This window comes from Phymastichus coffea, unplaced genomic scaffold, assembly GCF_024137745.1.
Source record: "Phymastichus coffea isolate CEN01 unplaced genomic scaffold, Cenicafe_Pcof_1.1 PCOF00009, whole genome shotgun sequence".
NCBI lineage: Eukaryota > Metazoa > Arthropoda > Insecta > Hymenoptera > Eulophidae > Phymastichus > Phymastichus coffea.
The window spans coordinates 5,175,620-5,202,818 of NW_026706820.1; the positions used below are offsets into that span (position 1 = coordinate 5,175,620).

The 27,199-nt window shown below is 36.6% G+C and overlaps 2 protein-coding genes across 3 annotated transcripts in view; one reads left to right on the forward strand and one right to left on the reverse strand.

Moving 5' to 3' along the window:
* LOC131670989 (small ribosomal subunit protein eS17) overlaps positions 1-27,199 on the forward strand; it is a 41,097-nt gene that overhangs the window by 7,204 nt on the left and 6,694 nt on the right. The window lies entirely within an intron of this gene.
* LOC131670975 (uncharacterized) lies at positions 2,800-4,781 on the reverse strand. Of its 2 annotated transcripts, none has more exons than XM_058947068.1 (5): positions 4,344-4,781; positions 4,086-4,256; positions 3,478-3,773; positions 3,207-3,395; positions 2,800-3,120 (listed from the first exon to the last, which is right to left on the reverse strand). In XM_058947068.1, exons 3-5 carry the CDS (start codon positions 3,611-3,613, stop codon positions 3,023-3,025), a joined length of 423 nt encoding a protein of 140 aa, XP_058803051.1. In that variant the 5' UTR covers positions 3,614-3,773; positions 4,086-4,256; positions 4,344-4,781; the 3' UTR covers positions 2,800-3,022. The 2 variants fall into 2 exon arrangements, with proteins under 2 accessions (XP_058803051.1, XP_058803043.1); XM_058947060.1 differs by having other exon boundaries at positions 4,081-4,256.

The window sequence follows — 27,199 nt, forward strand, 5'->3', positions numbered from 1 at the left end:
CGCGAGCAGCCCAGACGGGTACGGCCGGAATTCTCCGTTACAATTTCTTATATTGTAACTGCATTAACTCAAAAAAAACGTCTTTAAATCAGAAGCACCAGCACTCTCGTTCTTAGCATTACTTAGATACGTGGACGGGGCGAGTTTTCAATCTTTCGGGGTGCTTGTTTTATAAGTTCCCGTGTTTCTCACATATGCTGTTATGGATGTGTGCCCGCGCAAATACATGTCACTAATCATTTCTTACATTTTCTATGTATTCAATTAGGAAAGTTTTGGGTAGGTTCTATTCTATAGGTGATTAGCATATCCAAGGAACCATACTACAGCTGCTCCACGAGCACAACATTCTAATGTCCGTGCTCCAACTTTACATATGCAATAATAATGTTAGATTAGTTCTTCATGTACATCGATTTGAATGATTTCTTCATATAGTGGGTATGATACGAGGGTGGATTGATAAGTTTCCGGCCTGACCAAGAGATGCCGCCAGTCGGCCTACCGTCAGGTGGCATTCTGTAGTACCATCCTTAGATAGCTTGTAGCTATAGTTTCTCCCCGATCGCCATGTTAGTTTAGGTTTGAGAGCACACTGAACAAGACGCCTCTGTGTTTTTCTTAAAAATGGAAAAGCTGGAAAATCGTGCTGTCATCAAATACTTCTATTTGAAGGGTTTAAAGCCGAAGGAAATCAAAGAAGAGATGGAATCAACACTGGGGACATCCTCCCCATCATATTCAACCATTAAGCAGTGGGTATCCAAGTTTAAAAAGGGTCGTGTGAGCACCTCTGATGAGCCTCGCTCAGGACGCCCTGTTGAGGTCACAACTCCAGATATGATCGAAAAAATCCATCAAATAGTGCTGGAAGACCGCATATTAAAAGTGCGTGAGATAGCTGAGACCTGTAAGATGTCATATCAACGTGTGCAAAATATTTTGCACCAACATTTGCACATGGAAAAGCTCTGTGCCAGATGAGTGCCGCGTTTGCTAACAGTCGACCAAAAATTGATTCGAAAAAACATTTCTACCGCTAATTTGGCGTTGTATAAGCGTAATCCAAGCGAATTTTTGCGTCGATTCGTAACCGTTGACGAAACTTGGGTCCACCACTATACTCCTGAAACCAAAGAACAGTCTAAACAGCGGATTGGACCAGGGAAACCAACTCCAAAGAAGGCAAAAACAATTTTTTCGGCGAACAAGGTTATGGCTACTGTTTTTGGGGATGCAGGAGGTATTATATACATTGATTATCTTGAAAAGGGTAAAACTATCACTGATCAATACTACGCAGACTTATTGCAACGTTTGAGCCACGAGATGAAAATTAAACGATCTCATCTGGCGAAGAAAAGAATCTTGTTTCATCACGATAACGCACCAGCGCACAAGTCAATCGTTGCGATGGCTAAAATCAACGATCTGAAGTTTGAATTGTTGCCGCACCCTCCCTACTCTCCAGACCTAGCCCCGAGTGACTATTATCTGATTCCTAACCTCAAAAAATGGCTTGGCGGTAAGAGATTTGCGGACAATAAAGAAGTAATCGAAGCTGTAAATGGGTATTTTGAGGAGCTTGACGAATCAGTCTATAGAGATGGCATTACTAGACTAGTACACCGCTATGAGAAATGTATCAGCCTTGAAGGAGATTATGTTGAGAAATAAAAAAAAAATTCTTAAAAACGTTGTTTTTTTTGGTCAGGCCGGAAACTTATCAATCCACCCTCGTATACACATTGGTGTTTGGTACTTCTCGAAAATCGTCAGTAGAGCCTTACTCTAATAATTTCTGGTTCTGTGATTCGGTGATCAAATTGAAAACAGTCTTTGTCATCCCTTGCAATCTTGTCTTGAATTAATGCTAGAGCTAACCCAAGTTGGTAAATTCCAACAGTAAGGTTTTCTAGGTAACCTATATCAAAATAAGGAAAATTAGGAAATGTATTTTCGTCTTAAAGTCCCCATCCAGAAATTCTTGACAGCAATGTATTGTCTACTTGAACTCTAGCTTACGTTATATTCATTTCTAAGGTTAAAATAAGCAAGTTTTGGGCATATTGCACATTAATACCATACATATAAATCAATCCTTTTTACCTGTTAATAAATGCTACAGAAACCTTTCAAAATTATCTCAAGTTTTTGGCATGATCATGTGTGATAGATAAAAAACTTGAATATATCTTTTACATGTTCATTTCGTGGTTATTAACGAATATTTCATGGTTAATTGCTTGTAAACTAACGTTTTCAAAAACAAACCGTTATATTGAAGATGTATGTACAAAAGATATAATCAAACTTACAGCCTGCCTACTGCTATATCTAAATATACTAGCAAGAAAGTCGTCAGTTGTTCCTTATCGCAATTTACGAAGAAAAAATTAATAAATCACGTTTAGAAATATGTCTGAAAGAGAATCCCGTCATATATTGGATTACAATAAATATAGAGCTCTCTAAATTGTTAAAGATATTAAAATCTTTTTCAGGGATATTATTTTCGTTATCGAACTTTGTATTAAATTGTTTATTTGAAACTGATCGAAGTTTCGTAAGAAATAAATTTAGTTGATTTCCGTTAAAGCGATAAGGTCTGTAAACGGAATTTAGTCTGTCATAAAAATTGTCGAGTAAACAATCCGATTCATCTAAATGTATTACACAGGCTCTTGTATTTTCAGAAGCATGGATATTTCTTTTCAAATAAATGTTCACCCGACTTTCAATTTTCAATCTTGTTATATTTCCATTATTACCGCAAATGAAACAAGTATACAATGAAGACTGACGTAGTACATTTAGCTTTAATGCTATAGGATCTTCTTGAAGTGCCGTAATTTCATTTACAATTGATAAATTGTAATTGTTGCACAATCAAGTATTTGTATTAAAGACTAGACGACCTCTATTATCAGCATTTCGTCTTGATATATTCTATTCTTGATATACCTATAAAATATGCACGATTGTAACAATACGAACTTTAATTAGCTGTACGCTTCGGGAATTATATAACAGTCTCTAATTGCTGAGGAGACATTGGCTCAATTTCAACATTCAAAACAATACTGTTAATGTCGCTGTACGTGATTATTGTTAAAGCACCTGTAATAATATAAAAATGCATGTATAATTTAATGTAATCTTCATTACATTTTGTAAGCATTTAGTGCTACATAAAAAAGTTTTACCATTGACACATAACTCCCCAGTAATTGTAACATTAGCCCCAAGAACGTAGGTTGGTGGAACTTCTGTAAAGTTTGTTATATTTATATTTATTTTAGTTTTAGCATCACATACTGATCCACTTCCATAGCTCATATTATTCCAGTGACTTCGTATGACCCGGAAAGTTTGCTTGATAAATCCAGTAATAACTGAAAGAAATTAATGAGTTTATACAACATACTTTTTAATTATATATTTTAAGTTATACAGTAGTAAAAATGAAATGCTTACCAACAGTACCAATCTGGTAATCTTTAATGTTATCAAACGTAATTTGTATTGGATTTTTGTCATTTCGTCCATCGAAAAGTCTATGCGCATACCTAGATGTTCGACACCAAAACTTCGCAAAATGGACGAAACCCATAAGGAACGCAACCCTCGTTCACTCTGAAATAAGTAGGCTGAACTGATCTAGCTTGGCATCCAGTTATGTATAACACCTGCAATGGCTCGGTCGGTAGGGCGACGGACTCGCACCCGGTAGGCCCGGGTTCGATTCCCAGTTCCTGCTGATACAAGCACCTCTGAAAAAAGTTTCATGTGCTTTGTTCTCAAACACATTGCAAGCCTCCGTCGCTAATTAGCACTGATGGAGCATAAATAGAGCGACGTTAAAATAAAAAAAAAAAAAAAAAAAAAATTATGTATAACACCTGTTCAAGTAAAGAATATGTACATTATACATGTATGAATACTATGAAAACTATATGATAATCATCATAAAAATATAAATCCATTGTTACAAGAATTGTAATTAAAATGTATGATACTACAGCAAGAAGTTTTTAAAACATTCAAATAAAAAAAATTAATCACGTAATTTATACATACTTTACCATTTACCAACTTGGACTTCTGGAGAATAAATTGAGACCAATGGCTCATTCCAAATACATACTGCAACTTTCTTGATACCATTGATCAACACAAATTTAAAAAGTTTCAACTTTTTCTGTGATCCTACTCCCTTGGGAGAGTTTAGCTGATCAACGTAGGCCGTTATTTCACTATAAAAAAACCAAACAAAATTATAACTTACAATAAAAGAAATAGGTAAGATAAAATATAAAAAGAAAGAATAATAATATTCTTACACAGTACTATCTTTGTCTACAAAATGATCAAAGACTGCATTATTTGATAATCTATATGTTACATCTTGTTCCATGGGTAATGGCAATGGCCCTTGAACTTGATTTTGCTCACCTTGAACTTGCTCAGCAGCGACATCAGGTGGATTTTGTGCTACTTCTTTTTTTTTTTTTTTTTTTTTATTTAGGCAATTTCAATCCTATTTAAGGATTATTTTGCTATGTGCTACTTCTTGATTCTATCCATTATTTAGTCGATTTTGCGCTTCTGCCGTCTAAAATTAGTTAGTTTGAGTGAAGAAAATAAAGAAGTATATATATTTTTATTGCAAATGTAGCAATAAAAACAGTAGAATAATCTTTATAAAAGCCGTCGACTAAGGCCTAATTTCATTTGAATTTTATTGAATTATCGTTTCTTTCTGCATAATCGAACTCTTGACAGGGCTATGGCTTGCTCGATCTAAATACGTGCAACATACGATGATAGCCACCTCGTAAGAGCCGCGCACTGTCTATTCAGCGTGTTGCAACATCTCTATGACCACGCGCAAAGCCAGACAGCGCAGACCACCTGCAGCAGCAGCAGCCGAGTAGAGAGTTGCGAACAATAGACGCGCGCGCGCGCAAACAGGCAGACGCACATGTGTAAAATTGGACCCGTTTACTCGCACAATTGGCACGTCAAAGACTCGAGGATCGTGCGAACGTTTTACCGGAATGTAATTAATTCTCGCTGATAGCGAGCGTTTCTTGTTAGGCATTCGTCGAACGCAAGTGTTCTTTTTTTTTCCTTTTGAAATGAGTGACGCAATAAAATTCAAATCAAATTAGGCCTTAGTCGACGGCCTAATTTCATTAAAATTTATAATGTTTCAAAAAAAACATGTGATTTTGATGAATATGCTAAAAAGAGAATTATCAATATATTATATTTATATTTATATTTATATTATATACATATATATATTAAGTTTATATTTATGTATTATATACATATAAATCATATATATATATATATATATAATTCCCTTGCAAAATTATAATAAAAATCACTAATGATTGATTTAAAATACCACGCATTTTTGCAAATGTAACTACATATTTCAAATCGGTTAAAATTCTCTATTAACCTAATTAACCTAATCTTAAGCAATATACAGAATTATATTCTAGGAAACTTCAATGAATAAAAATATATAACCTATAAACAATTAGATTACATTACTGTTTAATATAATTACTAAAATATACGATGTATTAACAAAGGGATGTCGGCGGATCATGCTTCGTAGTCAGGAGGAAAATAACAAAATGGCGGACAAAAAACGAAAAATTGCTTAAAAATCGATTTCTTTTTCACTATTTTTCCAAAAAAAATAGTTAAAATTAAAATATTTTTGCAGATTTTGGAGCCTTAAGTTGAAGCATTTTATGTAAAGAATGTATGATTTAAATTTCATAAGAATTACTTCATTAGTTTCGGAGATACGATGGAGTTAGATTTGAAAAACGATGTTTTGAGAAAAACGTGTTTAAAGTTGTAACGGGGGTTCTGACTTCCCCGTGATGGGTGAAGCTAAATAGCTACTCGGCTCGTTGCAGGCTTGGTATGGGGTTACGCGGAACCCAGTCCAGTGGCTCAGCTATGCCACTTGAAGGCGTCCTTGCCTTCGGCCCGCGGAGTGCGTCGCAGGTCAGGTAATTGCTGGCGGTGCGAGTCAGCACGTGTATAGCGCGGGAGGGGAGAGCGCCGAAAGGAAAGACACAGTGGTTAAAAGAAATAGCATTTACTAAAATGAAGGAAATAAGGAAGCGTACACATGATATGCGCCGTGAGAGAGACAAGCAGGAAGCGAGCGAGAGAGAGATGGACAATCGAGCAAGTACTTACACGTCGGCTTCGCAGTAGCCTAGAGCTCGCTTCCGAAACACACGAATATTCGGCCTCGGGGCAGCCTTCTTGACACGATAAGCAGCTTGTCAGCACGCACGCACAGCACACAGTCCGCAGGATGCACTTCGGTGCCATGGTCTTCCACGCGATCACGCACACTCTGCACTTTCGGTACCTAATCGACAAAAACGCAGGCTACGTAGCACAAAGGCCTCTACCGATCGCGCGTTGACGGCTACGCTTGCGTTCCTCGTAGAAGCGGGTAGCTAATTGTTCTTTGCACGCGGAAGAGGTCCCCCCTCTCTCCTTGGCTATTCGGCAGCGGCGCGCCTCAGCCAATTAGGCAACGCGCGAAACACTCATGCGTCCACGCACTCTCGCATACACGCGGTTCTCTCTCTCTCTCTCTGCTCGGCGCTCTCTCACTTACCTCGTGCAGCGTCAGCAGCTGCGGCTAGGTAGGGAAGGATACATAAGAGAGTTATTAATAAATTACAATTGACTTAAGGGAAGAGAGAGAGACATAACGAGACTCAACTCGTTATAAAGTTTTATTTAGTAAAAAAAGCATGAAAATTCTTACCTAAAGATTCTGCTCCAACCTCGTTCGCGTATTGATTGCCGGTAAAATTTCGCTTTTTATTTCTTCCTGGATGGTTTTTAGTTTTTTTCGCCATAATCTACGCCACCGATGTTAGTCCTACGCAGTTGAAACGAAAATTGATGCTTAACTAGCAGTAGAGCTCCTTCAAAGTTCGTTTTGCTTCAAAAATTTACTTATAACCATCATTTAATTTCAAGAAACAATAAATATATCTGATAATACAAAGAATTATACTATTTATAATATAAAATAGCTGATTGAATACAAAGGCAAGGGATTGAACAAGAGATGCTCTCTAAAAATTACTTACAACCATCATTTCATTTTAAGAAACAATAAATATACCTGGCAATACAAAGAATTATACTATTTATAATATAAAGCAGCTGATTGAATACAAAGACAAGTGATTAAATGAGAGATGGGTCAGCCGAGCGTGCTAGCCTACTCCTAGCTCGGCTAGCACGCTAAGCGTAGAAGTAGGCTTAGGTAGCGACGTTTAGATAAAGAAACAATACACTTAAACAGCTCTGATCATCATAAAATTTTAATACAATACTTTTGAATATATATACATTTTAAAAATGCAACAACAAAAAAATCGATTTTTTAATATTCGTCAGGTGGAATGATCCCTTAACTAACCTAACTACAACCGAGGATACAGATATTATTCACCCTTGAAAGCAACTAAAAAAATAAATCAACTACAAAATTTTTGTCCACTTATCTTAAAAAATGATATGACTTGGACTAAAACAGATATTGATAAAGCTAATACATATGCTAAACATTTACAAAATGTGTTCAGTCCACTACAGCGTAAAGTAAAAAAAAAAGTATAAAATCTACTAAACAGCGCGTAAAGTAATATAGATAATAACGAATCATTTAACAATATAAAAGTAAAAGATTTAACCAACATAATTAATCATTTGAAAAATAAGAGCTTTGGACACGATAATTTAAACGAATAGTTACTATCAGAATTATCCATAAAAGCGATAAGACATATAACTATCGTGATAAATTCAATATTTCGTTTACACTATTTTCCTGCGATATGGAAAACAGCAACAATAATACTCATGCCAAATTCGGGTAAACCACTCCAGCATGCTACATCTAACAGACCAATTAATCTACGGTTCACTATCTAAACTTGAACAAAAAAAGCCTCTTTCTTCAAGACAATGCTCGAGTTCACACGTGTGCAGTTTCAATGGCAAAAATTAACAATTTGAAGTTCGAATTAATTGACCATCCACCATATTTGCCTGATTTGGCTTCCAGTGACTTTTTCTTATTTCCTAACCTCAAAAAATGGCTTGCTGGACAACGATTCACGTCGAATGAAGAAGTCATCGCCGAAACAAATGCCTATTTTGAGAGTTTTTAGAAATCATACATTTCTGATGGCTTAAAAAAACTGGAAGGCCATTTAATAAAATGTATCGACCTTCAAGGAGATTATGTTAAAAAATAAAAAAAAATTACATACGCAAAACTTTTTTTCCTTCTTTTTGTAAAGATTTATTGACCCCCCTCGTATATAGGAAGATGAAAAAAAAATAAACGAAATGGAGAATATTAGGCTAAGAGAAAAGCAAGGAGAAGGAAGGATAAAAGGGCTGCATGTGAGAGAAAGATTTAGATTTGGAAACAAGACAAAAACAAGCAATACTGGAAAAAGAAGCAAAAAAAAATGTGCAAATTATGTTAAAAACAGAGAAAAATTGGGAAAATATTGTGGAAAAATGTGAAATAAGTGGAAGAAAAGATAAAAAATAGAAACAAACAATAATAGGGGGGGGGGGAGAAAAATCTAACATGGATACTAGAGGTAATCTGGAAAAGGAAGAGAAAGGAAAAAGAAAGAGAGGAAAGAGAAGAGTGGCAGGAGCCTAAGGAGAGAAGATTGGCAGGAGGTAGAGGACGAGAGACAAGAAGTGAAAAGAGGAAAAAGGTATGCAAGGCCTAAGATAAGAAGGAAGAGGATGGGATAGGAGAAGTGAAAATAAGCGATAGTTGATAATCAAAGTGAGAGCAGTGCAAAGATAAATAGACACGAGAAATGGAAGTGGAAAGATTGGAGAGGAAAGTTAAGAGAATGGAGAAAGGCTGGGAAAAGGAAATTGGGGAAGAAAAAGAGAAAAAAGAAAGGAACTAAAAACAAATATTGAAGAGCTAGAAGAGTGGAAAAAGAAGAAGGAAAAAAACTTGAAAAACCAGGAAATTAAATTAAGAATGTTAGAGATAAGGAAAAAGAAGAAAAGGTAGAAGAGGAAAGATAAGATAGCAAAAAGGAAAAAGCAGGAGGCGGTAAAAAAAAGAAAATAACGCATGGAAGAGGACTCAAGAGAAATAGGCAGCAGGGATTAGAGAGAGGTGGTGCTCTTCCTAACGAAAGGACCAAAATGGGAAGGAGAGGTCAGAGAATGGGCGAAGAGAGAGGTAAGAGCAAAGCTTAAGGAAGTTAAGCAGATAAAAGAAGATTTTTGATTTTTTTGTAGCGTTATGTTGGTACTCATATCCCTTACTTATGCTGACAAGGTCGGCCATTTTGAATGTGTATTTAATTTTTGTCAGCTGTTTTGCTTGGATGTGTTTTGGCTCGTCTTCGATTTTTGCCTATTTTAAAAAATCGATCAAAGAATCTGTATCAAATTTTGTGTGAAAAACAAAATAAAGTGCGCGGGCGCATTCCGATGTTGACTGTGGCATATGGTGAAGCTACCTTCGACCAAAGAAACGTTTATCGGTGGTACAAAATGTTCTCAGAGGGCCAAGAAAATTTGAACGACGAACTATGTGCCGAACGCTCGAGCACGTCAATAACAGACGAAAATATTGATAAAGTGAAGAAAATAGTATTGGCCAATCGTCGAATCACCGTTAGACAAGTTTCTGGGGATCTAAACATATCGATTGGCTCGTGCCATTCAATTTTAACCAATGATTTGGGCGTGAATCTGGTCACCGTGAAATTCGTGCCAAAACTGCTCAATTTCGACCAAAAACAGCATCGCGTTAACATTACTCAGGACATGTTGGACTCGGTCTGTGACGACCCAAATGTGCTCCAGAGGATCATAACTGATGATGAATCATGGGTTTATAGTTATAATGTGGAAACCAAAGCTCAATCATCCCAATGGAAGCTGTCGCATGAGCCAAGACCGAAAAAAGCGCGCCAAGTTCGGTCGAACGTGAAGGTTTTGCTCACGTTTTTTTCGATTAGAGGGGCGTGGTGTATCATGGAGTCTTTGCCACAGTATAGTACGATCAATAAGGAATATTACCTGCAAGTTATACGCAATTTGCGCCAAGCAACGTCCGAGTTTGTGAAAGAACAAAAACTGACTTTTGCACCATGATAACGCCCCTGCTCACACATCGTTGCTCGGCCAAGAACAACACAGTAATGGTGCCGTAGCCACCGTATTCCCCAGACATGACTCCCTGTGACTTTTTCCTATTCCCAAAACTAAAGAAAAAAACGTTGGCACAAGTGCATTCTATCCGAGGGGGATTACTTTGAAGGAGATAAAATAGATATTCATGAATAAATAAATATTTTTTGAAAATACAAAATTCGCGATACTTTTTGAACAGAACCGTATAATGCTTTGTTGTTATTATTCAACATTTTAATACAATATTTAAAGTTTTAATTCATAGTTTAATTTCATTAATAGAAATAATGTCGTTAAGAATAAGTTGTGTTAATGATTCGTATAAATCGTGCTACGTATACGGAGAATATTTCGCAGGAAACGGAATCCGTAGTATCACATAATTAACAGAAGTAGCTTATAAATATTACTTTAATTTTCCAATTGCAAATCAAGACAAACCATGGTTACCTCAATTCAATGTTTATTTCATGTAATACTATTTAGACTCATTACAAAGAGGATACTGAAACTACAAGAAACTACAAGAACAGAATTTGCTTGTTTCTGAAGTTACTTTTTCTTGGTATAAAAATACAGAAAAAGAATACCTGCATTTTTTCGCAGAAATCGATGGTCTTACATATCGTATTGATATTTTAGGTTTAATGACAAAATGGGGTTTATCGTATAATCGAAATCAATGACGTCTTTTTATAGACTCTTCCAAGCAAAGCTTAAAAATAGTCTTTTTGCACAATGGTAATGAGTATGCTTCTATTCTAGTTGCCCATTCAGTGTCTATGAAGGAATCATATAAGAGTATGAAGGGATAAGATTAAATATCATAAACATAATTGGCTTATATATGGAGATTTAAAAGTCCGAGGTATCTTGCTTGAGTAACAATCAGGTTATACTAAAAATCCGTGTTATATTTTTATGTAAGATAGTCGCGACAGACAGAACAATTAGAAGCAAACCAGCTAGATCTTAAGTAAATCTTTAGAGCCAAGATCATGTAATATTTTTAATGAACCTCTTGTCGATCAAAAAAAATTCCACTTCCACCCTTACACATCAAACTAGGATTAATAAGGCAATTATAAAAGCTCTTGATCAGAGCAAACCATGTTTTCAGTACTTGTCGTGACATTTCTCATTTTTATCAGATGCTAAAATTATAGAGGGAATCTTTACTGGTCCAAACATAAAAAGTCTAATGAAATCTGCTGATTCTTTATTTTATTTCTATTTCTAATTCTATTTCTTTATTTTATCAAATAAAGAAAAATCCATTTAGCTAGATTTCAAAAAAGTTACTGAGGAATTTTTAGGAAACAAAAATGCTAATTATAAGACTCTCGTGATCAATATGCTTAAAAGTTTCGAACAATTAGGTGGCAATATGAGTCAAAAAATCCATTTTTTTAAATCGTATTTGGATAAATTTCCTGAAAATCTTGATGATTTCAATGAGAAACAAAGAGAAAGATTGCATTAGGATATAAAAAAAATGGAAAGAAGGTACCAAGGCCGGTGGAACACAAATATGTTAGCTGGCTATTGGTGGAATTTGACAAAAACACAAAAGGATATCAGGGACTAAAAGCTTTGAAGAAACAAACAAACGACCTCGTAAGTCATAAAAGATGAAGATACCTTCCGTAATCGTGAGAGACCGGGGGCCTCATGTTAATCAAGTACCCGATCGTGAGAGGCAAGGGACCTCGCTTTAATCAATCATCCCGATCGTGAGAGGCAAGGAGCCTCGCGTTAGTCAAGCATCTCGATCATGAGTGGCAAGGGAGACTCACATTAATCAAGTGACTCGATTGTGAGAGGCAAGGGACCTCGCGTTAATCAAGCATCCTGATCGTGAGAGGTAGGGACCTCACGTTAATCAAGCACCCGAATTGTGATTTTGAAAAATTTAACTTCTAATAGTAGATTCGTATTTAGCGACCTCAAAAAACATTACATACAGTTACAAAAACTTTACTATTTCTAGTTCATAATCCAGTACAACCTCTTATCAGTGCTACTTTGGTAAAACAGAGCGCACTATTAGTCATCAACAGGTAACAAGCTTACAACGGATAACAGACCGATCAAGACTAACAAGTAGTCCATCATTGTCGTCTTTATCATCGCAAAGTCCATCAAATAATACACCAATTAACAGGAACAAATATGGAAAGTGTTGATGTAAATATTAATAATGAAACAATTATTGATGATACATGCACTTTAAATAAATATTTAAAACAAGAAAAAGAAAATGTAACATGCATAAATATTAGAAGTATTAATGTTAATTATAACAAACTACTACTTTTCACACAGAAACTTGGAATGTTGATTATCTTCCGATATTCAACATTGTAGGCTACAATATTTACTACAATAACAGTAGAATAAATAAATCCGATGGAGCAGTAACATATATCAGTTATTATATAAAAGAAAACACAGAAGTGGTACAATATAACAATCTTAAAATATTAACCTCTAAGATTACCATGTAAAATAATAAGAAGCTACTACTCTCAGTCATATACAGATCACATAACATGCATAAGATTGAATTTTTGATGAACTTAGAAATCATTTCTAATAAATAATACAATAAACAATAATACAATTATTGCTGGTGATTTCAACTTCAACATCCTAAATGATGATATAATTGGTCAAGAATTTCTACAAATCCTATTAGAAAATGGATATAGTCCAGGATTTAGTAGCATTACTCGACTGTCCTTAGATCATAATAACAACGGTACTTATCCGTTATATCCGCTTTAAATGTCTCTAGACTGCTTTAGTAAAAATATTGACCCATCACAACGCAAGAACAATATTAATTTTCAAAAACTAATAACTACCGCCAAGACTATACGAGGGTCGTGTGAAAAGTCCGTGCAAAAATAAAAACTGCTTGATTTTTTTTAATAAATCTTTTTTATTTTTCAACATAGTCTCCTTTTAGGCTTATACATTTCATCCAACGCTGCTCTAGTTTGTTAATCCCTTCCAAATAATAAGATTTGTCCAAGTCTGTAAAATAGGCATTCGTTTCTGCAATGAACCTCCTCGTTTGAATAAAATCTTTCCCCCGCCAGCCATTTTTTCATATTAGGGAACAAATAGTAGTCCGACGGAGCCAAGTCTGGAGAATAGGGGGGATGTGAAACGAGTTGGAATCTTTTGTGCTCATATGGCCACTCCGAAAATTTTGAAATCACTTATAAAACATTCTAATCGAAGGTGCACAATCACCATAATGTTTATCAAGCTTCTGCTTAATCTCCTGAGGCGTTTTGCCTTTAAAAAAGTAATGTTTAATCAATACACGAAATTCTGTTTCGTCCATTTTTTTACAACCACTCGATTTCTTTGATTGAAACGAATGTAAAACGCAAAGTAATTGGCCGATCTGGCTGAAATTTGGTGTGTGCTCTTCCAAGATATGCCACTAAATGAAAATAACCTTGATACGCACTAGTAGCGCCATCTCTCTGACTTTGCACGGACTTCTCAAACGACCCTCGTACGTTGGAATGATAGTTTATCTAAAACTGATCACAACATAGCAACCAATAAATTAATAGACAACATACAACATTGTATTAAAAAAGCCCGAATAAACAGCACCACTCCAAAAAATGACAAGCAGATGAAACCAAGAAAATCATGGATAACTAAAGCAATACTTTTTTCGTGTAAAACTAAAGAAAAAATTGTGGCATTACGACCCCATAACATAAATAAAAAAGAAAATTATAAATAGTATGTCAAACTCCTGGACAAAATTATCAACAAAGCTAAAATAAATTTTCATAAAAAAACTGATTGAATCATCTGTAAATAACCCGAGAAGTCTATGGTCAATAATAAATAATAAATTAGGTAAAAATACGGTGATAACCAAAATTATTGATCATAACATTCATAAGACAAAAATTACAAATTCAAAAAAATTTGTAGATAAAATGAACAAATTTTTCTGCAATATAGGTAAGTAATATGTAAGCAATAGAATTTCGGCTCCACAAAATAACAATATTACCATGTCTACTATGAACCCTCCAAGTTTATTTCCGTATCCAACAAACAACTATGAAATTGGTAAAATAATTAGTAAAATGAATAAAAAAGTAGAGTAATAGATAACACCAATACCACTGTCCTAAAAACTTTAATAAACTTTATTACTCGACCAATTGTTAATATAATAAATACTAGCATTGAAACAAATTTGGCCAGACGCATTAAAAGAGGCAGTAATTATACCCATCCACAAAGCAAAAGAAAAATACCTACCAATAAACTATAGACCAATATCTCTCATCTCTAACTTTGATAAGATTTTTGAAAAAATCATTCATAAAATACTTACGAAATTTATATACTATTGCAATTTAACATTAAGCACACAATTTGGTTTCCAAAACAATAAATGAACCAAAGATGCTCTCCAGTATATATCAAATTTGATTTATAAACAACTGGACTCTAGTGATCTCATACTTACTACTGTGGGCAAAAAGTAAGGTGAATTTGTTTGTAAAATGAAAAATCTTTATTTATTCTTCTACATCAATGTCATCCCCTCCCGATAAAATACACTTATGCCAACGTTTTTTCCAATCCTTGAAACATGCCAAATAGTCCCTTTCCGGTATAGCCATCAGCGCCTTCTTCGATTCAGCTCTTATCTCCTCAATCGACTCGAAACGCGTTCCCCGGAGTGGTCTCTTGAGTTTTGGGAATAGCCAGAAGTCACACGGAGCCAAATCAGGCGAATACGGTGGTTGCGGAACGATATGCGTCGAATTTTTGGCGAAATGGTCACGAAGAACGAGTGCAGTGTGAGATGGTGCATTATCGTGATGCAAAAACCAAGAGTTGTTGGCCCATAATTCTGGTCTTTTTAGATGAATTGCTTCACGCAAACGACGCATAACGCTCAAATAATATTCCTTATTAACAGTTTGGCCGGGTGGAAGGAATTCATAGTGCACCACACCACGAAAATCGAAGAAAACTGTCATCATGACCTTGATTTTTGAACGACTTTGACGTGCTCTTTTCGGTCTGGCCTTGCCTTTAGCACGATATTCGCTTGATTGGTCGGTTGTTTCAGGGTCGTAAGCATAAATCCAAGTCTCATCTCCCGTAATCATGCATTTGAGCTTGTCCTGATAGTCAGAAAGCATTGTTTCACACACATCAACGCGGCGAATTTTTTGCAAGAAATTGAGCGTTTTCGGTACTAAACGAGATTTGACTTTTCGTAGGCCCAAATGGTCTTTCAAAATTGTTTTCACAGATCCTTCTGATATTCCGATCATATCAGTAAGGTCTCTAACAGTCAACCGACGATTTTCGAGCACTAATTCCTTCACTTTATTGACGTGTTGGTCATCTGTTGACGTCGATGGTCGTCCGGAGCGCTCCAAGTCATCAACACGTTCTCGACCCTCTTTGAAGTCTTTGTACCACTTATAAACATTTTTCTGCGACATGGTAGAATCACCAAAGGCCTTCCGCAACATCTTCAACGTTTCCGCAGCCGAAATTTCATTCCGCAAACAAAATTTGATGGCACTTCTTTGCTCAATTAAATCAGACATTGTAAAAATCGAAACATGCACTCTTGGTCGTTTGGTAAACACAAGCGTAAATATATTACTGATGATGACATTGACATGAAATGTGTCCCAGATGTCATTCGCAGTCCTACCAACTCAAGAAAAAAAGAACTAGCCCGAAATGTTAAGCCCGCGAAGTTTAAATTGAAAATTCACCTTACTTTTTGCCCACAGTAGTATTACCTTTCTCGATATAGCCAAAACTTTCGACACGGTTGATCATAAAATTTTACTGAACAAATTATATAATTATAGGATAAGAGGAATTGTCCACAATCTAATTAAATGCAATTTAAGCAAACGAAGAAATAGAATCAAAATCAACAATATACTCAGCAACACTAAGGAAATTCAGATAGGAGTTCCCCAAGGTATAATTCTAGGACCACTGCTCTTCATAATGTATATAAATGATATCTTACAAGCCTTACCAGATAATATAATCCTCTCTTTTGCTGATGATACAGCAGTCATCTCAACTGGTAAAAATTGGAAAGAAACATAAATAAATATGAACAATCAATTAGATATAATGGGAAAATGGTTAGCCCTTAATAAGCTGGTCACTTAATATTGATAAAACAGCTTATATATATATAACAACTACTCTAATAGCACACTTAAAAATCTGAAAATAATACAAGGTATGATAATATACAGAGTTGAATACATTAAGTATCTAGGAGTGATTTTTTATAGTAACATGAAATTGGAACTTCACTTGCATGATATCTACAAAAGGACAAAATAACTGTTATCTTTTACAAATTATCTAGAGTAATGAATTCCGACATACTAAGGATCCTTTACTATGCACTATTTCAGAGCATTTGCTTGTATGAGATAATTGGATTGGGAGGAGCTTATTCAAGATCAATTAAAGGATTACAGAACCTATAACTAGATTACTGAGAATAGTGAACCAAAACCATTTAATAACGAAAAAACAGACTTTAAAATTGACCACACCTTCTCTCTTAAATCACTATTATTCCATTATGAAGTTTTATCTCATGTGTATAGCTTAAAAGATTAATAAACTAGATATAATAGTATAAAACTATCTAAAAGAATAAAATGAATTACTATAAAAAACAGCCTTAACAAAGCTATTAAACTCTTAAATCCACCAAGTCATCTTAACACAATGGTCAACAAAAATAGTATTAAAAAAACATTAAAATAATGGATAAAAAAAATGCCTGAAACTAGAGTCTTCAAAAACCATTCTGCGTAAAATCGATTGTAAAGGAATCAATCAGTCATTAATCACCATGTTAAAAGATTTTTTGTATCTAATACGTAACATACTGTCTTGATTCCCTTATAGTTTTTTTAAATGATAAATTTTGTAATAATGGAAAGAAGGGAAATAGTGAGAGCTGGAAATTCACTTAATTTTAATTATATTCAGCAACGTTTCATCAGCACATTTGCTGACCTCTTCAGGCGTTATTAACTGAAAAACAACAAATTAACAACAAAGTTGCAAATGTAATTTTAATGGCATATAATTATATGTGTATGTATGTACCTGCTTTCTCTCGTAGTCAAATTATTATAAGCTAAAACGAATAGTTCGTAGCCAGTCACGTTACAATATAGTAAGAAATGAATTATTTCAACATATGAGGATGGTCCGATAAGTACTTAGCCTCACCGCCCGATGGTGCCACTCTCGCAAAAGAAATATTCTATCACGTAGTACAACCTTCTCGATGATTACTGTCAAGATTTCAGCCGGATCGGAGTTGTAGTTTATTTTTGAGAGCGTGTGAAAGCAAGTGTGTCCGTTGATTTTTGAAAAATGGAAAAAGAGCAGTATCGGTCGGTGATTCGATTCTTGTTTTTGGAAGGGAAATCGCGCAGCGAAATCAAAAAGCGCTTGGATGCTGTGTACGGTGACTCTTCTCCTTCGATGGCGACCGTCAAAAATTGGTTTAACGAGTTTCAACGTGGTCGCACGTCGATTTTTGAAGAGCCACGTCTAGGTGCTCCGAAAACGGCTACCACGGAGGATAACGTGACAAAAATTCACGATCTCGTATTGGCATATCGGCGATTGAAGGTGCGCGAGATAGCTAAGATCGTAGGCATCTCAAAAGACCGCGTGAGTCATGTCCTTTATGAAATTTTGGGCATGAGAAAGCTGTCGGCGCGATAGGTGCCACGTTTGCTCACTCCGGACAACAAGCGCAACCGTGAGACAACTTCAGAGCAATGTCTGACGCTGTTTAAACGCAATCCGAAGGAGTTTCTGCGTCGTTTCGTGACAGTCAACGAAACATGGATCCACTGGTATACACCAGAGACCAAGAAACAGTCGAAACAGTGGACTTTACCCGGCGAAAGTTTCCGAAGAAGGCGAAGACTGCCCCATCGGCCGGAAAGGTGATGGCCACGATTTTCTGGGATTCACAAGGTATGATCTACATCGACTACCTGGAGAGGGGCAAAACGGTCATAGGGCTGCACTATGCCGAATTATTGGGCCGATTCGACGTCGAATTGCAGAAAAAACAGCCCCATTTGGCGAACAAAAAAGTGCTCTTCCAACATGACAACGCACCGGCTCACACCTCCGCCGTCGCCATGGCCAAATTGGTCGAATTCGGCTACGAACTGCTGTCCCATCCACCGTATTCTCCAGATTTAGCCCCGTGCGACTTCTTTTTGTTTCCAAACTTGAAAAAGTCACTTGCCGGGCAGAAATTTGAGTCGAATAAGGAGGTAATCGCTGCCACGGAAGGCTACTTTTCAGACCTTGAGGAAACGTATTTTTCAGACGAGTTAAAGAAGTTGGAGCATCGCTGGGCCAAGTGTATCGAACTAAAAGGAGACTATGTTGAAAAATAAAACGCCACTTTTCCAAAATTTTCGTTTTTCTTTTGTAGGCTAAGCAATTATCGGACCACCCTCGTATATACAGGGTGTCCCATTTTAAAGGAACCACCCCGAAATTTTCGACGGTTGGCGTTGTACAAAAAAATTATTCAGATCACAGTGGTTTGGGACAATGGGGGCAACCTTTCTGTGAAATCCGATTTGACCTTGAGATTTATTTTCATGGTCATTTGAAGGTCAAAGTCATTTTTTGAATAGGAACTCATATTTTTTTATCCCGGATTCGAAAAGAGCAGGAAATTCTACGTTTAGATAAAGTATTATGTTGGGGGAGCGGTTCACCCCCCCATCCCACCGAAGCAAGGGTGAGGTTAATAAGGTATTGATTACCCAGCCAGTGAAGGCAAGGTATTGATTACCCAGCCAATGAAGGTAAGGTATCGATTACCCAGCCAATGAAGGCAAGGTATCGATTACCCGGCCACTGAAGACAAGGTATTGTATTAAGGCTTTGAATACATGAAGTCGACTTTGAAAATCAACCTGAAGTTTAAGCTCAAGGTCACTATTGTTTGACCCTACAATTTTTTGGGATATTGGGGTTATTGAATTATTGGGGTTATCGGGTTATTGGATTATTGGGTTATTTGGGTTATCGAGTTATTGGGTTATTACAATTAACCTTACTCTTGCCCGATCATCCTTGTGCATAGATGAAGAAAAGCATAAATTTGACCCCTACATGACCTTAGACGAGGGGGGAGTTAACCGTACCCCACACATAATACGTTATCTGAACGTAGAATTTTCCGCTCTTTCCGAATCCGGGATCAAAAATATGGGTTCCTATTCAAAAAATGACTGACCTCCAAATGACCTTGAAAATGAATCTCAAGGTCAAGTCGGATTTTACAGAAAGGTTGCTCCTATTGTCCCAAACAACTGTTGTCTGAACAATTTGTTTGTACAACGCCAACCGTCGGAGATTTCGGGGTGGTTCCTTTAAAATGGGACACCCTGTATATATAAACATGGTGTCCCAGTATTTCATCTATCACCCCTTCCTCATCGATCTTAATAAAGGATTATAAATATGACTGAGATATTTTATATCCTCTTTTCTATCTAAAGTGTTTTTATGTAAGTCGATGTGCAACATTTAAAATTAAAATTAAGTGAATTTGCAGCTCTCACTGTTTCCCTTCTTTCCATTATTAAAAATTTTATCATTTAAGATTTTTTGTATCCTACTTTGGATGTCCATGAGGATACAAATCTCCTTAACAAGATTTTCTGGACGTTAGAACATATTTATGTGCCCATGGTTTTTGCAACTTATACAATAGAGCCCATAATAGATTAACTTCGTACAACGATACTAAAATGCAACTAAAGAGTGATGAAGTACTAAAAGTTATAACAGACTTAGCTAATAAATTTTTGGAGTCACGGACTAACTTAATGGATACTGTAAAAATCGATCTAAAACTAGATACATTAAGGGTATTAAATATATGTAATTTATGAAAGCCACAACTTCAAAATCAGAATCTGAAGAATCCAATCATAAGGCAAAATACAAACCTATCGAAATTGTTTTTGACACTATTGGTAACATAGCTGTTGAAAACACTAACAAGATTTTAATGCAAAAAGCATTACCAGTCCTTGAGAAATCATTAGCCTGGAAACTGTATCAGACATGCAACTCTTCTCTATTTTGATAGAGGAATTCAAGAAACGCAAGCTTTCACACACGCAAGAAACATTCAAAATGCAGTGAGTGGAAAAAACTTTTCCGGCAAAAAAACTGTACCTATGTCTCTGCTTGCTCCTCATTTAAAACAACTTGACTTTCGGTTTGGATAACCCGTTACTTTATTATTCAAACAATCAAAGGTGACCTTGAAATAACCTTAAAATGATCTTGAAGGTCATAAATAAGGTCACTGTAACATGCTCCCAGTAGAATTTAAAAAATTTAGCCCGTAACATTTTGTAAATGTTTCGCGAATAATATTGGATCTAAATTTCACATGACCTTAGGGATGAACGTCGTGGATCAATCGAAACTCAACATAATACCATATCCAAACGTCGGATTTCGCGCTATGTGCGAATCCGGGGTCAAAAAGAGGGGTTTTCATTACAAAAAACACTTCGACCTTGAAATGACCTTCAAAATGAGGTTAAAGGTCAAAGGTTTTTGGTGCATTGAGTGGCCCACTCTGTTCTGAACAAATTTTGTAGAGATCTTTTTTCGATATCTTAAAAATTAAAAAAACGCTTTCAGCCAGTTTTTCAAGCATTTGACCTTAAATCGACCTTCTCAAAGCCATGAAAAAAAATTTTAAATTACCGTTTTGGACGTAAAATTTCCCGCTCTTTCGATTACCGTTGTCAAAAATAGGGGTTCCCATTTGAAAAAAAAAAGTTGACATTGAAATGTCCTTGAAGGTCAAGATCAAGGTCAAAACCAAGGTCACCGCTGGATTCCTCGTTCAAAGTTACTACAGGAATGACCTTAATCTCCTCGGAAATAGTTATATCTCAGGACTTACTAGGGTGTCCCAGAACTTTTTGGACACCCTGTATATAAATTTATGATTTGAAAAAATTTTCATTCAATCATTTTGAATTTACCATTTTGGATTTTGAAAAAATGAAATTCCCTTGCAGATTCGCATTCTGCGACCCTAAAACACCTCGAGTAAAATGCTTCGTGCAAAAAAGCTAACAGAAAAATGTGTGCTTCAAAGTGTAATTGGATTTTCAACTCTGACAATAGTCATTTAAAGAACAACTCTCGCCCTTCAAATGCACTACTCATTTTTTCAATATCATTTTTTTCGACACAGCATGATAAACTGGCATTTTCGCAAATGTCGTTTAAGCAGAGGAAGGTTTCGCTTAAAGATAATCTTCGTTAAAAAATAAAATAGAAGCCCAAATTTCTGAATTAAAGAACTCCGTAGCCTGCTAGGTAATAGCCTCAGTCCCCTACATCCTAAGTATCTCAATCAGGATCCCTGTAGCCTTCAATAAGCCCTGATCACTACATCCCAAGTTCTTTAGTCTACTAATCTTGTACCCTGCGAGGCTTACCACTGTTATCTTTCAGACAAACTTTCCTTTCCTTGAAAATTTGGCATATATTATGTAAACTTGCAACCAGCTTTCATTAGAATGAGTTGTTCATCCACTGTGATATTTGGTTGTGGCTTATAACAAGCCTGGCAGATTTATAAATCTGTTTCATGTTTCAGATATCAGTGCAACTTTTTCGGTTTGTAACATTTCGGATCGTTCGCTTCTTTTGTCAAAGCGTATAAATTTCAGAATTTCTATAAATCTATCTCTGGGTATTGTATCTCAGAAAAAACATCCCCTATTTTTTTGACCATAGATAAGATACTTTCAGTGCTCTTATTTCGTACGTACCCCGGGCAAATAGTATTGCTTGAAAACTACGTCATTCGGAGACTGTGATTGTCACGTCATTTCTCAAAACTTGACGTGCCTCGATTTCGGTGCAGTCTTTTATGTGTTTCATAATGTGAGTGTCAATTATCAGTCCAAAAGCATTAGTAGCATAATATTTCATTTTGCATAACCAGTAGGCCCTGCAATATCCTTAAATATCATATGTACAGGCAGTCTACCTCTAGATTTTTTTGCTTGTAGTTTCGTCCATCGTGTCCCGGATTTAGAATATTCACGAAAATCTTCACTTTCACCTAATTCATATTGATCTTCTTTGGAGCTACTCTCAGAATAAACCTCATTGGTGTTGGTAATTTTGGTCAATTTCTTATTATATCTCTTGTTTCTATTCATGATTGCTAGACAAGAGTGATCGGCGAAAATTACAAAAATACTGTGCCCAAATCACCCTATTGTAAATACTTACAATAAGCGGAGACTGCAATAACCGAAACTTTTCACATTGTTATCGAAAAATGTTATTATCACTGTCACTGCAGCAACTATACTGAAAATCGGCTCATGCCTTAGAGATATACTCGGATATCGTTACAAACCGATACCCGCAGCATAGGAAACTCAAACCATATCACAGCCTAACGTCGCACTATGAACCATTTTTTTAAGTGTAAAAAAATCAAATATCTCGGCTCAGCGTGAAGCCAAAAATATGAGCCGGGAAGTAAATAAAATCGAGACTGACGTACAATCTGAGAAAAATACTATAGAGATGATAGTTCTATTATATGACCTTCAAATGACCTTCGAAACTTAATACAACCACATTTTTACGATTTTTTTTTACTTTTACCAGTTAAAGTGTTCATGTATCGTGCATATACTTTCACGTTTGTTATGTTTATTTATGTTGAGTTGCGACTGGATAACTTAACCGTTTCAAAATTAATTTCAATTCAATTTGCTAACATTCTTCTAACGCTGAAGGAACGCCTACAAAGCCCAGCTTCTACTTACACTGATTTCGATATTGCTGACTACGGAAATTTTAGAAAATTAAAGGATTCTTTGTTGAATAAATAAATGACCCTTTTCATACTCGTGACAATTCAATTTTGAGAAAATGCAAAAAGTACAAAGTGCAGTAAAATGCAGAAAACGTTATTTTCTCTCCAAATAAAAATATATATATATATGTATATATGATTATATACAGGGTGGACCATTTTAATCGAAGCATCCAGAAATCTTTTTCCAGGTAAGGATGCGTGAAAAATGTTTCAAACAAAAGTTGCTGGACTCCAAGGGGGACATAATCGGGTGACCTTGACTCTGACCTTGCGGGTCATTTTCAAGGTCATCCGAAGGTCAACTTTGTTTTTTTAAATAGAAACCCTCATTTTTGACCTCGGATTCAGAAAGAGCGGGAAATTCTACGTTCAGATGACCTATTATACTTGGGGTTTGGGTGACCACCAAGGTCGCCCCCAACATCACGTAAATGAAAAATAAAAACATCATTCAATGTTATTTTTTTCTTAATCTTTCCACCTAACTAACCTAAGATCGGTATGGTTTAGAGAAAAATGATGTTGACAAAAGTTATTGCATTTTGAGAGGGGCATCTTGTGGTGACCTTAACTTCGACCTTGAGGGTCATTTTTAAGGTCATTTTCAAGGTCATTTGAAGGTCAACTTTCTGTTTCTCGGAATAGCCTACTTTTTTATCACGGATTCGGAAACAACAAAGAATTCGACGTTCTTGAATCATAACACATGTAGTATCTAGGTGACCCTTCCTGTAAGCTTTTTTTGTTGTAAGCTTTTTCATAAACCCGTTCGTAATTCTAACTTGAGTAACAATATTTTGAAACGACATTTTTTGTAATTATTAAAATTTCTTCACAATGCTTTGTGATTCCTGATTAATTATTAATAAAAAAGATAATAAATATGATAATTTTTTCATGATAAATAAGATCAATTTGTATACTGTACACTTGGTGTGATTTATTTACCCTATCCAAGACACTCCCAAAACAAGTATTGTAGAAATTACTACTACTGTTACTACTAATAGAAAAGTAGAAATAAATTTGATTTTCAAATGACCTTGAAAATGACCTTCAAGGTCGAAGTTAAGTTAAGGTCACCACAAGATGCCCCTCTCAAAATGCAATAACTTTTGTCTACATCATTTTTCTCTAAATCATACCGATCTTAGGTTAGTTAGGTGAAAAGATTAAGAAAAAAATAACATTGAACTTTAGGTGATGTTGGGGGCGACCTTGGTGGTCACCCAGACCCCACTTATAATAGGTCATCTAAACGTAGAATTTCCCGCTCTTTCTGAATCCGAGGTCAAAAATGGGGGTTTCTATTTAAAAAAACAAAGTTGACCTTCGGATGACCTTGAAAATGACCCTCAAGGTCAGAGTCAAGGTCACCCGATTATGTCCCCCTCGAAGTCCAGCAACTTTTGTCTGAAACATGTTTCACGCATCCTTACCTGGAAAAAGATTTCTGGGTGCTTCGATTAAAATGGTCCACCCTGTATATATATATATATATATAGTGTCCCAGACCACCCGTCCACTCCTTCTAGTATTTCAAAAACGCATTTTCAGAAAATATAAAAGATACAAAATTTTAGTAAATCAGTCAAGGATTTCAGCGGTGACCTTTAATTTGACCTTGTAAATTATTTTCAAGGGTATCTTAAGGTCAATTTGATTTTTTTAAATAGGAACCCCTACTTTTGACCTTCAATTCTTAACCTGTTAACCGAGCGGGACGTATAAATACGTCAAAAGTAAATAATATCGGGTACAGGTAGGACATATGAATTCGTCCTCGATATTTATATTGCGCCCTGGAACGGGCGGGACGTATATTTTACTACTACTATGGTAATACGTCATTCATGCATGTCTTAGGGGAAAAGGAGGCGCTCGTTATATGTTGCGTAATTAGAAAGAAATTTTTCCCCGGTTAACAGGTTAAAGAGTACGAAATTTTGAATCAAGTGTTTTTCTAATTTTTTTCATTAGGGCACAGTTTCCGAGAAAAAAATTCATTAACATTTGTAATTTAACATGTGAAGCCTTTCAGATAATTGCAAGCCATCGGTTTCACAAGTTAAATTGCAAATGTTAATGAATTTTTTTCTCGGAAGCTGTGCCCTAATAAAAAAAATTATAAAAACACTTTTAACTCAAAATTTCGTGCTCTTTAAGAATTCAAGGTCAAAAGTAGGGGTTCCTATTTAAAAAAACCAAGTTGGCCTTGAGATGCCCTTGAAAATCATTTCCAAAGTCAAATTAAAGGTCACCGCTGAAATCCTTAACAGATTTACTGAAATTTTGTTTCGCGCGCGCGCGCGTGTGTGTGTGTGTTTTTTTTTTCTGCGGGCGTCAACTACCCTCCCGCCCAGGTAGCTGAGTGGTCCGTGCGACACCAAGAGCCCACCGGGACTCCTTTTCAGTATTACTTCGGTGGGGCGTGTTCTGATCCTACGATCCCTCGGCGTATGCTGTAGCTTCCTTATGTCCCCCGTCCCCCCGATAGGGGATTAGGGGTTCAGGTTTACTTCTTAGCCTATGTCAGTCTTGAAGTCTCTTCAGTCTCTTCTTCCTTCTTCTCTCTCCTTTTCTTCTTTGGTTTGGATGGCCTCCCTTATAAAGGTAGCTATCCTTTCCTAGTTCTCGGGCGATGTAAGCATGCCTGAAACTAAGTTGTCTTTCGACAACCGTGCTCCGATTTGCGATGCTAGCTCCGTCCTAGCCTGGTCGTATGCAGGGCAGACGAACAGCGTGTGCTCTGCGTCGTCGTCTTCTTGGGTACACAGTCGGCAGGGTGTATTAGGTTTATGCCCTCTCTTCGCGAGGTATCCTCCAAAACAGCCGTGGCCACTTAGCCCCTGCGTCAGTTGATAGTCGATCTCTCCATGTGTTCTCGACATCCATTCTCTGATGCGCGGAATGAGCGCATAGGACCATCGCCCATCTGACGATGAGTCCCATTCGTTCTGCCACCTTGTCATAAGGGTCTCCCTTGCAATCTTTTTGATGCGATCCTTCTCTTCTTCAGTCACCTGTCCTCGAAATCTTCTGCACTCTTCTTGCTCGTCCCATATCTCTTTCTTCTCGATGGTCAGCAGCCATATAGGAGGTACTCCCGCGAGTATGTTAGCGGCATCTCGCGATATTGACTGCCATCCACTGATGATTCTCAGATTAATTTTCCGCTGTACGGAGCCCATATTTTGGTTCACAAAATATGTCGGGACGATATTCGCCCACGTCGAGGCCCCGTATAGTAGGATCGACTCGACTACTGTCGACAAAAGCTTTCGTCTCATTGGTCGTGGCCCTCCTATATTCGGCATGAGTCGCGACAGCGACGTGCCGACTATTGATGCCTTCGTAGCCGTTTCCCTAACGTGATGCTTAAAAGACCACTTGTTGTCCAGCCAGACTCCTAGGTACTTCAGCTCCTTCCTGAGGGGAATTACTTTTCCGTTGATCTTGAAGCATGGGTCGTTGTATGCTCTGCGTCGGGTCACTAGTATCGCTTCGCATTTGTGCACTGCCAAGCGAAGGCGTCTACTATCCAGCCATGCCGCTATAAGCTCTAAGGCTTGGTTCGCAATCATTTCTGTATGCTCTGCGGTCTGTGCCACTACAATCAAGAGCAGGTCATCTGCGTACCCAACTAGAGTTGCTCCTTTTGGTAGCTGTAGTCTTAACAGCCCATCATACATGCAGATCCACAAAAAGGGACCTTTTATCGACCCTTGGGGGACTCCGGCCGAAAGATCGATGGTTATCAGGCCCGTTTCCGTTACTACTACGAGTTTCCTATCCTTGAGATAGCTATCCATAATTCTCAAAAAATATTCAGGCATCTTCTTTTCTTCTGCCAGGGACTGATAAATGCGTTCCCAGCTAGCCGAATTGAACGCATTCTTTACGTCCAACGCTGTGATGGCGCAAAATCTGCCCCTATCTGATAGTTGGTAC

Coding starts and splice junctions, on each gene's coding strand:
- LOC131670975 (XM_058947068.1), bottom strand. CDS start 3,613: ATGGGTTTCGTCCATTTTGCGAAGTTTTGGTGTCGAACATCTAGGTAT. Junction 3,396..3,477: donor TTACCAGATTGGTACTGTTG/GTAAGCATTTCA, acceptor AATTTCTTTCAG/TTATTACTGGATTTATCAAG. Junction 3,121..3,206: donor TGGGGAGTTATGTGTCAATG/GTAAAACTTTTT, acceptor ATATTATTACAG/GTGCTTTAACAATAATCACG.